The sequence below is a fragment of the Aptenodytes patagonicus genome, chromosome 5 (assembly GCF_965638725.1).
Source record: "Aptenodytes patagonicus chromosome 5, bAptPat1.pri.cur, whole genome shotgun sequence".
Taxonomy (NCBI): domain Eukaryota; kingdom Metazoa; phylum Chordata; class Aves; order Sphenisciformes; family Spheniscidae; genus Aptenodytes; species Aptenodytes patagonicus.
The window spans coordinates 28,864,356-28,880,443 of record NC_134953.1 but is presented as its reverse complement, the minus strand read 5'-3'; the positions used below and the strand labels follow the sequence as shown (position 1 = coordinate 28,880,443).

Here is a 16,088-nt window from a genome sequence, read left to right as displayed (position 1 = left end):
CTCGCTTAAGAAAATGAATGTGCCATATAATAAAAGGCAAACCAGAAAAATGCCATTATATCTAAGAAAAAAGGAAAAGAGTGGTTTTTTCCTTCTATAGTTTAATTTTCGGGGGGATTTTTAATTTCTTTTAACATTGCTGTGGGAGTAGGAGCCTTTTTGGCAATAAGGTTTCTATATTTATTCCACATTGTTCTGTGTTAGGTAGATAATTACTGTAGCAAAGTCTTATTCTTTTCTATATTAATACTCTTGACATTGCTGTTCCTATCAACACCAGTGCTGCACTGCTTCGTCTTGTCATATTGCTATTTTTAGTTCAGCTCTATTGTGAGTTTACAGCAGGACTTGACACTCTATTTATAGTTGGTATTCACAGTCATCTTTTTTTTGTTTGGTTGGTTTTTAAATTACTGAATCTTGCTTTTGCCCTCTTGCCCTGTAAAGAGTTGGTGGTCAGAACCCCCAGGGTCTGCAGGAAGAGCAGGGTTGGTGCTGGGAGAGCAGGTCCAGGCTCCCCCTGGATTGTTACTCAGATTTGCGGAGAAACAGGCACATTTCTGTTTCACAGGAGCAAAGATAGTTTCAGCTGCACTGTGGGGCAGGCTAATGTCTCCTGGAAAACACATCCTGTAAAACCAAGCTCTGTCCCATGGAGGGGCCGGGGGAGTGGGGAGAAATAGCCCCAAGAAGTGGTGACCTCCTTCCCTACCTCCAGATTGCACATGAGGGACTGCCATGGAGGTGGCTTTTCTTGTCAGGGCGTGATGACCTCCATCTCACTTAGTGTCTCTTGATACAGCCTTGGCTGCAGGACTGCCTTCCCTGGAGTCCACCTCATTTTTCTCTCTCCCTTCATCAGATTGAACAGATAAAATCAGTGTAGTTGATGTTTGTATGCTCTGATTCTGCATGTATAAATCCTTAGATTTTAAAAATAACTTAGTACTCCCCAAGGTACCAAAGTTAATGTTCATGTTTTCAAAAGAGTTTAGGCTGATGTATGCAGCCCTCATCTGGGCCAAGAGCGGTGTCCTGGGGTTTCCAGAGTCTCAGCACCTCGGAACATCATACCCAAGAAGATGGAAGATGCTGCTTTCTGAATTAATTATGTTGTTGCATCTGAAAGATGATCTTCTCGGTATGACTTTCTACCCCAATTCCTCCAGCAGTCAAGAAAGCAAGAGGAAAAGAAAAAAACATGAAATCCTGGTGTGGAGAAAAGCTACACAAAGGGAAATTGAATCCAGACAACAGTAGAGTCCCTGAGCTTGGAGCAGAATTTGCCTTAGGGTGGGGTTCAGAGGCACTGATGGAAGCTTTGGTATTGTGGCAAACTCAGAAGATAATGACCTGACTGTAGTCATAAGGGTTGTATGCAGTGAATTGAGTTGTAAGCCAGCCTGGGAGAAACAGGCTGGTAGGACTTTTGGTGTGGGCAGGTTCTTTTGTGACTGTTCTGCTATAACGGGCACTAGAAGCAAAGGAGACTCATTAGCTTCCTTCTCTTATAGTTAGCTACTGACTGTGATGGTATCAAAAAGGACTGTTTATGATATGAAAGTTTGTACAAAAAGATGCCACTCTGTTACCTGAGGCACATTCCCAACTTCGTAAAGTTATGTGACAAGAATATAGTGCTTTCATAACTAATAGAAACATATGTTGGACAATAAGTTATTTCAGGTAGGAGCGCCAAAAAACAACCCTCTGATCTGTGTATTAGAAGTAAAAGCCTGCCAAGCTTGAGAGCCAAGGTAAGATTTTTATTTAAGCCTTGGAGACTTTCCCAGCCTTATATAAAAAGAAATCAAGACACTAGGATATATGCTAAGTTCACCAATGCTATTATGCGATAGTGATAAAGAATCAGAAAAACAGCCTTTTTTCCTTTTTCCTCTTTGTATTGAAGAAGAAACTTTAACAAAGTGGAAAAATTTACTTAACTAAAAGTCCTCTCTGAGCTTCTGCCTAAATCAGATTTGTACCTCTCCTGGTCCCTTTAGCTTCCTGCTGCTGACTCAGTGAGAACATGTAAAATTACAAGGGAGGGCAAACAAGGACACCCCGCTGAATCCTGCAGAAAATAACTTTGTCCCTCATTGCAGGGCTGCAACGTCTGAGTTATTAGCAGTCTGGCCTTTGATTCTGCTTGTCTTTCTGATGCTGTAGCTAGAGCTAGTATACTGAAGGTGGAAGCAACCCTTTACTCCTCTATAGCAGCACTGGCAACTGCAGCCTGTTTTTTTTGATCGCCCACTCCACCCAGAGACAGTCTATTCACATCAATCCTTGCTTATTGGTTTTTTGGAGCTTTATAGACAATGGATGAATTGAAGGTTACACTTGACACAATGTAAAGAACACAAATGCATGGGGTTGTCGCTTTCTGTATGCTGGCAGGAACTGCTTCACCTCAGTTATTCCTCTCCCAATCTCACTTGGAAAGTTGCTACTTCTTGTCTATCTTCCCCTGCAGGCTGTGGTTCTGCTTGCCTGTCCAGGTCTCTTGTGCTTGAGACATGAGAGCCTTGAGGAGGAAGAGGCCGAGGTGCAGAAACAGCTCTTGAAAACACAAATGACCTGCCTAGAGAAAGAAGGAAATCATGCTTGGTTAGTAATGAATACTTGAATTGTTTAATCACTTCCTTTATAAGGAAAAACACTGCTGAGTCAAATTTTGTGATCAAACTGCCTGGCTGTGAATTCCATGATAGTCATGTGGAATCAAATCTTTCTGCTTTTCTTTTTTCCTCCTGTAACAAGAAAAAACAGGCTTTGGGGAAAAAAAACCAACAAACCACAACTCCTGAATTTGAGGAGTCCTTCCTTCTACCAGTCAAAGCAACCATGCGGACTCAAGGGCTGTTGCTGCTCAAGGCACCTCAGACTTTCTTGGGAAACCTGAAATCATGGCAAAGCACTCTTTTACCATCATAAATGGTGAACTCTGCTTAGATTATCCAGAAGATCTGCAGATGTTGAATTTCTCAGATAAAGTGGGGCCCAACTGCAAGAACCAGGACTCCTTTTTGCCTTTTACACTGAGGATATCCAAAACACAGAGGTGCCACAAGTGTGGGTTGATATGAATAAAAGCTAACACCTTGAGAGTGGGCAGAATATCAGTTCCTTTGTATGACCTGAGAACATTTGGAGATCAGTGTCTGTGGGCAGTTACCACACTGTTTCACTATGAATATCCAGTAGTTGATAGACAGATGTTGGAGACCTCTCTTTGCAGAGCTGTTTTGTTTGCCTTCTCAGGCTAGAGAAAGTTATGTGAGTGATGTGACCTTTTAGAAAGGCATGTGACATCCTCATCTTGAGAGGTGGGTGGTGCCATAGCTGGTTTATGGCTGAATATTTGGGGGAGAAATACTATATGTAATTCTTTATATTGCTGCCAATATATTCTTCAGTTTTATGAACCAAGTATCTTTATACAACTGTTCAAGGCTGTTGAGTGGGACACTGGGAGCATCACTGTGGAATTGTGCCATATATTTAAAGCAATCGTGGTAGCTTAAAATATACACTCTCTTGACAGAGAGGGGAAAAAAAATATTAATCATTCTTAGCAGTTTGGCAAGAATCTAAAAAACATAGGAATACATGTTTCCCACAACCCAAACAATCTTTTGATAATTCAGCACCATCTTTTGTGTCAAGAGAAGACCCACATGTCTAAATGGACTTACTGTGTACTGACTGTAATATAAAGCTTCAGACTGTTTCAATGCAGGTGATGTTTAGATTTTTAGAAGAAGATGCAATGTTTCAGTGAGTAAGATGTATTTGTGACGATGCATTTTATTAAAATTAATCTTTCAACCATGTTAAACTATGTGTTATCACTGCATGTCATGAAATAACGAAATGACAACAACAATAGAAAGCATGGGTGAAATAATCTGTGCAGAAAGCTCAAATTCCAAAGCAAAATTCTGAAATTTTTTAGAAAAAAATCAAAACAGACTTATTTCTAAGTAAGTTTTCTTTTAAGACCTTTCAGGCTTATGGAAATATTGAAGATTTTTTTACTTTTATGCAAGATATTTGTCCTTAAGAAAAAAAAAAAAGGGTGGCAATTTTCAAAGTCTGATTTGGGTAGAGGTTAGTCCGTGTGCCTTGCAAACCTGCAACAGGGCTTAAAAGGCTAGTTGGTTGGAGGAGACAACAAATCAATGAAGTTGCTGGCTGGAAGAAATAATTACAATGGCTTACACATACTGCTTTACTCTAAACCGACCCACTTTTAAACTGGTCAGTCTTGTTCATCACTGTTGAAGCTATGTTTTAACTAGAAGCTAGTGTAGACACTACTATGTGCTCCCTACTGTGTCACTTTGCTACTCTATAGAGATAGCAAATAAATATCCAGCAGGTTTGATATTGCGTCTGATCATGCTTTTGCTAAAGACAAGATATTTGTAATTGAATAGGGGAATAATTTTGCAATTTTCTATAGTATACCCTCATACTCAGCCTGTTCTGTGTGTAGTGTAGCCCTTCATGATCCCCCAGCATCCCTTTTGACAAACTGTCCTTAGGGAATTGTAGGTCTGTAGCAAGCTGGGTACCTTCCAGAGATATAGTTGAGGATAAACTTAGGTCAGTGTAGTTTACTTGCTTCTAATTCTGGCAGTACAGCATTCTGCTCTTTCTTTAGTCAAAAAATTGAATGTGTTCCCCCAAACTTTAATTTATTGCTATACTCACTGGCAATTCCTGAGGAGCTAAGATCTGCTTTTATGGACAGTCTGTATGTGAGGATTGCAAGATGGTAAACTTCCTTGCTTGCAAGAGGGTAAAAGTCCTTGCTTCCTCCCTGGTTCATCAGCCATTCATAATATTAAGACCATGGCCTCAGTAGTAAGATTGGCTTCATGAAGAGAGAATCACATCAGCATCTTCAGTATTCCAATAATCAGAGTATAAAGAGCAGTGATAATCCATTCAGTGTAACTGCATTGGCATTTGGGACCGTATAGTGGCTACTCATAGGTATTTGAGTTGTTTCTACAGATACCTAAGAAAACAGCATTTTGCACTGTATGCAAGAAGAAGGGACAAAATATAACAGCAGTGCAATGCTGCTTTTGAAAGCATGGTAGAAAAAACTCTAAATCTTGTCTACCTCACAAGGACAACAGGCATATGTGGCATTGATTTTCAAAATAGTACCTCCTATCCCCACGCAGAGGCTGTGAAAACACACTCTGATGAAACTTCAGCAAATTCAATGAAAATGTCTTGATGTTTTACCCAAATCATATAATAAAATAAGCAGCTGCTGTGTACTGACTTGAATTGTTACGGTGCGTTAAATCAGTGCAAACTGTTATTTGCCCTGACTGGGTGACAGGACTGCAGAGATTATTACAGTTTCCCCAAAGTCAGACTCTCAGAGTGAATTGTTCCAAATCCACTGAAATCATATCAAGTATATTGATGGGAGTTATAAAACAACCTGAATTCAGCGTAGAAAAAAACCTCCCTTGATATATTAATGTCACCAGTTACATATTATACTAGTGTTTATGATTGCTTTTCTTAATAAGTTATATTTTCTGTTAACTCTGGCTTGGTGGAGCCATCTCACGGGTTTTCAGTTGTTGCAGCACTGAGAGTCAGCCTTTGGCAGCTTCAGCCTTGAGTGCTCTCTATCTATTTGCTCAATTTCAATCCCTGTGCCGTGTTAATCTTCCATCTTGATTCTTGTGCCCTACACAGGATTTTGGTACAGCGTTCATCGCTGCCAATGAACACTCACCATCCACTCCTGGCGCTGGGGAGCTGGGTTTGTGACCAGCTCAGATGATCCCGCGTAGGTGGAGTTCTGACAGCACACCCAGAAATGTATTTATACTTTCACAAGTTTGTTTGACAAAAATGTCAAAACTGATGATGTTCCGTTGTGGGTATGACTTGTCATGGTGCTCTTGCTCCAGTTATGACTCTCTTGCCAGAGACTCGGTGACTCACTGTGTAGCGCTGGGAGGCAGCCGGTCACTGCCATCCCCATGAGGAGTGCTCCTGCTTGGTTAAACACCACTTTGCACTGGGAAAGGGTGGTGGTGTGTGGACAGAACCTGCTTTGCACAGTGAGGCTTGCTGGGAATGTTCAGAAGAGGAAGGAAAGCTTTTTAACCTCTGTGGAAGGGACTACAACAGGCAGTTTGAAATCATGAGCTGAAGCCTTTAGGAAAAGGATGCATCAAATGAATACAGGCCTCTGGTGCAACAGATTTATCACACTTATTAATCACAGCCTTGATTTGTATATTTTGCATGTGCATTATGACTCATTGCAATCAGAGTGACTGGGGGGGTGTTACCTAAAGGACATCAGGCAGCTGCTCCTTTCCTCTCCACCTGCGCCCTGAGCAGCCTTCCCAAGTCAGCATCCCTTCTGCATGCACCAAGTGACACTCAGCCACATCTTTGTGTGCACTTGGTAGATGTGAGCCCTTTCAGCATTACTTTAAATATGCTCACAGCTGTGCACACAAATGGCAGTATTTGCGGGTTACTGTCAGAGCTTTTCATTTTCCATTACTTTAAAATTCACGGGAAGGAGACGAAAAGGCATAGTGAGGCAGTGCCTATATAGTTCAGATTTTTCTCCTCAAATACGTGACCGATTTATGAAGGTGTGATAGGCACAAACAAGAATGGAAAATTGAAAATGTCACAAAAGGAGGTTTAGAAGAAAAGGAATCACAGCTTGGTTGTGTTTAGCAGATATAGAAGACATGAAAGGGGAAAGTCTGGTGCAGGCAGAATTTCAAACACGTGCAGATCTCTTTGCAAAGAGTGGCCTGAAATGACAGGTGTTAAGACCATAAAATGTTTGGGGCAGAGGACGTCTCTGACCCTATGCAGGAGGCCTGGCACCTTCAGGTGTTACTGTCTGAATGTCCAACAGCAAAAGGAAACACCTACAGCTGGCACCAGATTTTCTAGAAAGGTCAGAAAGTCGGAGATTAAAACCTTGTAAAAACCTGGCTGTAAGTGGCAGCTGTTGGGTGGGAAATGCATTTGCAAACCCCAAGCCTCCTCACTGAGAAGAGAGTTTGAAAAATCTGTGCTTAATTCATTCCGAGCAAGTGAAATTCTGGCCTTGAGCTTTTCTTCATAGGGCCTCTGAAGAGCCAGATTTCACAGCAGTATAGTCATTTAAGTCAGCTAGAAGCAATTTTAAAAATTAAGCATTCAAAGATTTCAATTATTAAAAAAAATACCCTTGCTTGCTAGTCAAGCTCCATCTCTTAAATCATATTTATTTTAATTAGTTTGTAAAACTTGCTGGGCTACCTGCGGTTAGCCTGAGCATTTTCTGACTTGGCTTGTTTTTGAAACTGTTGGGCAGTGGGTGATTTAAAATTTTATCAGCATAAATATTATTATAGAATATAAATATTAATGGTTTTACATTTAATTGCATGAGACTACAAATTACTTTTTCAAGCAGAAAGCCATTTAATTGCCAGCATGCTGATTCTGTGGCATGAGTACAGTTTAATCTAAGGTTTGCCTAGCATTTTTTTGGTATAGAGATTCTGCTATTTCGAGTGTTTTGGCTTGTCAATTTATATATTATTGGAGGATACACATCTGTGTGCCTGTCTGGTTCTGCTTTCTATTAATTTTAGGGTTTTGTAATGCAGATAAATCAGATTATCATGACAGCAGAAGAATAATATGGTCAGCTGGAACCATGTCCGTTGTAGATGATGCTAATGTGAACTCTGCCAGTGTTTGCTAGTCTCATCCCCAGCATCTCTACCACTGTGGGCTGGAGCTTCTACTGACCGGCACCTGCCAACCTTCCTTGTTTATCTCAAATCATGTGGGGTTTTAGCGATGTGGAAAAGCATCCTTAGAGACTACGATAAGAGTATCAGATTTAATTCACTTGTTTATTCAGCTTTCCATAATTGAGAAGCTTGGCCTTAAAATATTACATGCAGCAGATGCTGTTCAAATAAAATAAAACCATATCCAAATAGTCAGAAGTCTCAGCTGATGTACTCGCCTGCTGAAGGCCGGGCAGCCAAACGCCTGGCATCTCTCCACTGCTTCTCATTTAGCACTCGCTGTGTGTTGTGCTGAGTTGGGATTCATCTATGTGTCTAATACACATGAAGAAAAGTAAGAAAATTATATTGGGGAAGGCAAGGCAAGGCAGAAAGATGTTTTGTTGTTCTGGTGCTGTCATGATGTCTTTCCCTATGCTTAGTGGCCCGGTGATGTGGTTACATAAGGAAAAGCTGATCCTCTGGACAGGAACCTGCCACGGCTGTAGGAGATCTGTTTTTAATTCTCCGCTTTGATTCAGGTTTCCTCTCTGTCCCTGGGCAAGTCACTTAATCCCTCAGCTTGTCTTTTTTTGGATGCAAATGGACAAGCTGGACATTTCCATGCATCACAAGAAACTGAATTTAAAATCGAAGTTGTTCAAATAAGCCTTGTCTAAAGCTCTAATGCATTACAGATAAAAACCAGCTAATTAATAATAATAATAAAAAATCCATCACATTAAGTGAATTTGAATCATATTTTGATTTTTTGCATTTACTTTCTGTGAAATGAATTGATTAATGTTTGCAATAGATACTGAGATTTTTCAGATAAGTTTCTCCTGAGGAGATAAGGCTGGCATAAATTTAAAAAAGGATTATTAATGGGAAGCACCTGAATCCAAATGATTCCTGTCAAATCTGTATGTCGTGATCCTTTTCTAGCATTAATGAAATTTGTGAGGCAGTCATGTGAGTAGCACTTTGTGCTAGAGCATGATGAACTAGGGGTAACCTCGAGTACTTTTGAAGATACAGTCATGCAATAACTTCTGTATCGCCTAGCTTCCTGCCAAGAAAAAGCTCGATAATTAACGCACTCTTTTCTGAATACTGGCATAGGACTTGCCCTGAATTATGTCTCCTTGACTCTATAAAGCCAACAAATATCTGAGGAATATAATAGTAGGTCCAGGGAGATTTTATAGAGTGAATTCAGCAAAGCTTCTCTAAAACAACGGTAGGGACATCCTAAGTACTGTAAAGCTTTATAGCTTTCTTTCAGCTTTCCTTAGATAGCTTTATTGTTCAATGCTGATGGGCCCCGAAAAGATTCAATGTGATGTGCTGCAGAAATTAATGTCTGCAAATCCCAATGCCAATGAGATGGATCTTCCTGTCATCAGGTAGCAACACAAAGCAGATGACATTCCCCGATACTTCTTCTAGTACAAGAGTTTGCTTTAGCTGTCATGTTTCTGTGATGGATTTCCCTGAAGACTTTCAATTTCTACATGAAAAAACTGAGCACCATGTATGTATTAAACTCTTCAATTCCAGGAAGCACTGTGCTTACTGTAAAGAGACTGGCTGTTGATTTGAGCATGTGCAACACATCCATCTGCTTCCTGGAAGCATCAGACCCCTGTGCCGCACATGTGTAGAAAATCTGCAGCTTTCAAGAAGATTTAGTATGGGAATGCTCTTCTGCTGATACGTATCTGTAGAAATATCTGGGATTTAAAGATACTCTTTAAAGTAGATATAAAGATATCTTTAAAGGTAGCTGCCTGGTCAGAAGCCCTGTGCATTAGCTTCTGCTGGTTTTCCAGATACTCTGAACACATGAATTCATGCAGTGTTCCCCTTCCCCACCATGGGGAATGTGATTTCAAGGCAGAAGATGCCATTTCTGAGGGGAGTCTGAATTTACAGCAGCCTTCTTAATATGGGCAGAAGCTGTTTTTCTTATGACGTTGGAAAAAAGGGGGAAGAATTTAAGCCCCTAGAAGTGGTTTTGCATTTAGGGCCAGTGGGAGAAGGATCTGGTCACCTGTGATGGTTTTATTCTGCAACTCAACAAAGGCAAAGTGGATGCTTATTCCTTACAGGCAAGCATAGTTAATAGGATGTGGTGTGTGACCTAATATATCACGCTGATTTATCTTGCCCCATGACCCTCTGTAGTCCTTCTATACTGAGAATATACAAGACTGGGTGTAGTCCCATTTGTATTTTAGTTGGCAGACTACCTCTGAAAAGCATGTTACTTGTCACTCAAAATGGAATATGTGTACACTGATTAGTATACAGTTTCTTTTGGGAGAAGTTTGAACCTTTGTAACTGTAGGGAGTGAAAAAATTAAAATATAGTGAATAAAAGTCCTAGACTGGAAGTATTAGCGTAACAGTAACATTTTCTTATGCCAATAAAATGATCTGGTTCTTTTAAAAACTGTCTATATATGCCATGATTTTCTTACAAAATTCTCAATTATACAGAGTCCACTGTTATCTTGTTTTCATGTGGTTGTGATATTCTGTTTGAAAATTTTTTTTTCAGGTGTAGAGTAATGAATATGGATGTATTGTGTTTGTCCTCCTAATCTTATTTGTGCAGTTGAAGTAAAAAAAATTCTGTAATACTTCAGAAGCAATGATGTCTTCTTGGTTTGTAACATTGCCTCTTTTGGTCATTTACCTTGATTTTGAAAAATGGCCAAGAACATAAAAAAAACCCACAAACCAAAAAACCCAAAAAACCACAAAAACCCAACAAAACACCAAAAAAACCCACAGCACCATTTCATGTGCACTGAATATGTATATGACCACCCCCATTCACACCCATGAGTTTTGCTCTCAAACTTGGTTTCTTTTTCAATCAGAAAAAGTTATTTTTCCTCTTCCTGGAGTTTTGATGTTGGCCATTTCCAAAATTCCTAACTTCCATCTTTGCTAGATGTAAATCTGCCTTCCTTCAACTTAAGATCGCAGTGAAATTTTCTGGTGCAGCTGCCAGGTTATTGCAGAAGCTGAGAGAAGAAAGTAAAGTTCTTTACAAGAGTTAGTAGAAACTTAAGACAGTGACTTCAGTGTGTTTATATATTTTGTTGTATATCATTTTACAGTCATGAAGACTTGAGATGCCAGCATGGCACTTTAAGATCTCTGGCAAATCTCCTACCCCAGGAGATTTTCTGCTAACAGGCAGACAATATTTTCAGAAGGCTGTTAACTTGTTAAAGTTGTTTAACAAATGTTGAAGTAGTGTGTGCATTACAGGTGGCAGATATATTAATCTTTTCAATACAATAATAAAAAGTTCAATCTGCTTGGCAATAGTCAAGATTTTTCCATTTAAAACAACATGAATGGCAAAATCTATTCATTGAAGAAGGCTGGTGAAAGATTTGCAAAGGACTAGTTTAGTGTGTAAAACAGAGCTGGGTTTGTTCAGTAATTTTTTCATAATCATATGATATCTCATCTTTGACTTTTGGGAGTATTAGTAAACTACATACAGAAGTGTTTTTCTAAATCCTACTGAACACTTACCTAATATTTGGATTTAGGCGTCATTGTAAGTCTGGACATCAGTTTGAATCTTTTGTGTAAGTGGGACCGCTGTTACTCAGAAAATGAAATAGCAGATAGAAATCTAAAGTTATAAATTCTCTGCTGCCATGCATTGACTTAGGCATTATTTGAAAGTCACTATTTTGTACAAGACGAAGCTGGACGAACTTGTGCTGATCTTGTGGCTGATGAATTTGCTCTTGTTCCACCCCTGCCCCTTTTTTGGTCTTCACTAGAAGCCTGACTTTCTTGTAGTGAACACATAAAAGCTAGTTTGTCCCTTTAAGCATAAGCACAGTGAAGTTAATGTGTGTGTTCATGGGTAGTTTGCTAAGATTATTTGTTGATTTTAAAAGAAAGAAAAGCAAAGTTGCATTTGTATGGGTGCAGTACAAGGGGAAGCTTTTCTTAGGTGTGTCTGTCCTTCCGGATACTCCCTTATCTCCGATCCATATGCTCTGCTGCTTCTCCCATAACTGCCCAAATTGCCCCTCTTCTTTCTAGTCCCAAGAGCTTTCCTTACCCCTGTTTCACTCCCAGCAACTGACTGTGTAGCTTAGCTAAGAACCTGTGTTCAAGAATGACTGCTCTAGAGGACTGCTGGATACGCATGATCAGTTTATATACATGAAAATAGAATTTAATCATCCTGGACTGACTTTACAGTACAAAGATACCTCCAAGCCACAGCTCTCTTCCAAGTCACTGCCTATTGAAACCAGGAAGGTGTTAGGAAAAAAAATAAATTACTTCTGCCCTTTCAGACCAACAAATATGACAGGAGAGTCAGGGCATTACCTTCTCCATAGCTGTATACATATTACCATGGGGAATGCCCAGACAGTGTAAAAGCTACGTAGTTTTAACTCCACTCAGAATATAGGAAGCAGCATTTTATTTCTCTTCGTAGTCTTCTTTAGCTGAATACAGACAAGACATAATTTAAGTACAAATGAAGATTTTTGGTTTTTAGATTAAAGGGGATTTTGCTGTAAATCAGATAACAGGCCACTAGAAAGATCAGCCTACTGAAGACTGATCTAGATATTGTAGTAGTGCACTAGTACTGTGATCAATTGGACTCTGCTGTGCAGAGACAGAATTGTCTCTTTGTTCTTATCTATTGCTAATAAATACAGGAATGACTGCAGGCTCCAGTCATTCTTGTATTGGAAGAAATTGAAATTTTTCTGGTTGAAATTCACAGACTTTTCATCCTGGAGTATTTATTACTTTTTTCCATCCTCTCTGATAATAACAGCAGAAACAATAAATGTTCTGTAGCTGAAAAGGTAAGATTTTTGATCACTGGATGCATCTGGTTTAGATAAGCCATTTATCCCAAACTCTGCATAGAAAAAGGAAAGGAGAGCAGTAATCCTGGAATCCCAGAATATTATCTTGTTGGGTTTTTGCTTCTATGTGCTAGGCTTTTGTAATTAGCTGTTGAATCTAGATTTGCATGTCACTTTTTCAGCCAAGTGTTGACATGACTTTGCCAAGTGGGATTTCCATTGCTAGCAGTCTTACAAGCTTTATTGCATTAAACACAATTTGCAGTCATTCTAAGTTAGGAAAAAATAACTTAGATACTCTTTGTCTTTTTCAAGGAGTAACTGGGTGACCTCTTACAGAGTATTGGTGAGCAATGACAGTCATGCATGGACTGCTGTCAGAAATGAATCTGGAGATGTGGTGAGTATCACGAAACAGTTTTATGAAATAGAGCAGAGATGGGAAAGTGGGGACTGTCCACGTGGAGTTTTGATTTGCAAGATTAGTCAATGTAAGACTATAAGGCAACATCTCTCAGTGGTCCCACTAATTTTAAGAGCAAATCACATAATGCAGAGAGGGACCCAGAATATCCTATATAGCAAATCTGCATGTGTCTGCCTATGGATGTGAATGCCACCCTGGCAGCGGTCTTGCCTATGATATGTTCCTTGTTGCATGGCCCATACAAGGGTTAGCATGAGTCTGCTGATCCCTGAGGACATGTCATGCCCATGAGGTACCTATTGCCAGAGAGAGGGTGTGGAGCTCTGGCTCCTTTGCCCCTCTCTGAGGGGCATGGGGCAATTGTGCTCTTTGAAGAGCAGTTCTGGCCTGGGCCACCATCAACCTGGGGCTGTACCAGGTGACTTTATTTGTTTCTATTACCAAAAGTGCTAAAAGACTTTTTGAAGAACTGATCTTGCCATTTTCATATGTTTGGCCTGCATAGATTTTTGAAGGAAACAGTGAGAAAGAGATCCCAGTTCTCAATATGTTGCCGGTGCCACTGGTTGCACGTTATATCCGTATAAACCCTCGGTCCTGGTTCGAAGAAGGTAGCATCTGTATGAGACTGGAAATCTTAGGGTGTCCTTTGCCAGGTAAGAGTCTTTCTCAATTGATGTTGATGTGGCCGCCTGCACCAAGACTCCTTTGGATATCTTTTCTTTTAGTATAATACCTGTCTTTAGTGAGTAGAGTTATGCAAAAAGAAACAAAAATGTCTGTCCAGATATATGGACAGTATCAGGATAACTCTTCAAATGCAACCGCATAGTATCTATAAGTGGCATTATTAATAAAACAAGATTTCATGGATGATCCAACAAGATTTTCTCTGTTGTTTGGGCTGAAGTGCAGTGCAATTAATCTTACTGAGTGCACATGTACTAGGGAGGCAACAGAATTAAGTATTGGGACAGTCACTTGCAGATGTCTTAATCTTCTAAGGCAAGAAAGAACCATTATAATCATGTAGTCTGATTTTTTTTTTTTTTTTATTTCATTGTACAGGCCATAGGACTTCCCTGAATTTATTTGAAGGCAAATACTGTGACTGAACTAGTGCTTATCTTGTAGGGGGGAAGGAGGGGAGTTGGGGATGTAAAGAATTTCTAGCAAATTTCAAGTGTTATCAAATCCAGCATGATCCCTGGTTAAGCCTCAGGTGAAGAAGGTAAATGGTCCTATCCTTGGTAAAGACTGTAGAAAAGTCACAACCTGATGTTAGCACAAGCTTCAGGTGTTAGCTATTTCTCTTATCATATGAGTGCAAAATACAATTAGGGTTTTGCTAAACAGTGCATACAAAGTGAAACCTTATACAAGGCCACTTAAAAAAAAAAAAGGCATTCAATACTGCAAATTATGACAAAGCCATGTTTCTGTTAAACACATTGTAAATAGGTGTCATGGTGGATTTGTGTCTTCATACGTGTGTGTTTGTATACAAATATTTGAAAAACTGTTTGTTCAAATCTTTTCTAAGTTGCCCCACTACTCATTCCACATCTCTCATCTGCTTTTTTTTTTTCTCTTTGATCTTAAATTCTGGCACCTTGGGGATAGCGCTCTCATTTTTTTGCAGGGGGCTATGAATAGTATTTTCAGAAATACGAGAGCCAAAAAGAGAACTGCCTTTCCAGAGCCTATCATTACTGCTTTAACTGTTCCTGCTGCCGTTCAGAGACTTGCTGTCTCCGATTCCACTGTTGATGTAGGGTCTTCACATTGCAAGCAGAGGTAGCCTGATTTTTGTCCTTTAGACGTTTAAATACTCATGGGGAAAAAAAAACCCAAACAACAGTCTGGGGCACGGAAGGGATAATTCTCTGACGAAGAGAAGTATGGGGCAAGTATTGTCATAAAACTTCGTCTGTAGGTGTATTACCATGAAGCAGTGAAAGTTAGCAGCACTTAGACAATTGCTTTTCTGGGGGTAACAAATACATCCTGGACTTGAATGGCAGTGATGAGGGGTGTCCTGTGTATGTGAATATTCATGTTTTCAGTAGGATTCTGATTTATTTCAACTGTCGGTTTAGAAGACTCTAGCTCTGTGGGTTGCTTGTTTCCCACTGTACCTTTTACCCTGGAAGGGCAATTCCAGGGCCAGTATTTTCCCTCAGCTCTTGAAAGGGCTGTCAGAGAGCAGTGATCTATCCCAAATTCCTATGCAGGTTTGCAGAGGATCCACTCTCCATAACACAGGATGTGAGGCTGAAGGAAAAGCGTAGCTTTCATCAGCACCGTGACTTTACTGGCAGGCAGGACATGCACGGAGGTCTCCAGAGAATAACAGAGATGACACTCAAACCATTTTGGAGAGCAAGTTGTAGGGAAATTCTCACAATCCTTTTCAGTTCCATAAACCTGTACGTAAAGAGGAAAGAGCAAAAATGTCGATATTTAGAAATGTGATTTTTATTAAGTGCAGCAGCTATTTACACCAGATTTTTATTGGGTATACACCCATACAGGGCCAGATACTGCTTTGCAGTGTCAGCGTTTGTCACCCTTCAGCGTCACGGGGCTGTATCAGTGGGTGAAGGTGTTACGGAAGTAAGAACATATCTGCATTTCCACCACTGTTGCAATGAGTGCTGTTGTGGCTTGTTGCAGGTCTTGGATTAGCATAGAAACAGTATCAATGTTTCTTCATGGTAGTCATTTATTGAGTTAATTGCCTGCAGTGGCTGATTCAGTTTATTCTTGAAAGAAAATACCAGAATCATTCATTGAGAAACACAATGGGAATGGGGTGTGTTTATTCAAAATATAATTGGACTGAAAGAACTAATAGGTTTTGATAAGCTGCTGACCCGTCTTTTTAGCTTCGAAAGAACTGACATTTCTTTCTTCTGGCTCATTTTATTCATCACACGCAAGGGTCTCAAAACAAAGCTGTTCCCCAGGTTGCAGAGGCCT

General features: G+C 39.9%; 1 protein-coding gene across 1 annotated transcript in view; it reads left to right on the top strand.

Annotated features, from left to right (window-relative positions):
• Positions 1–16,088, top strand: part of CPXM2 (carboxypeptidase X, M14 family member 2) — a 78,806-nt gene that overhangs the window by 35,663 nt on the left and 27,055 nt on the right. The window contains exons 4-5 of the mRNA XM_076339194.1: positions 12,995–13,079; positions 13,612–13,762. Coding sequence (XP_076195309.1) covers positions 12,995–13,079; positions 13,612–13,762 — 236 coding nt within the window. The remainder of the gene's footprint in view (positions 1–12,994; positions 13,080–13,611; positions 13,763–16,088) is intronic.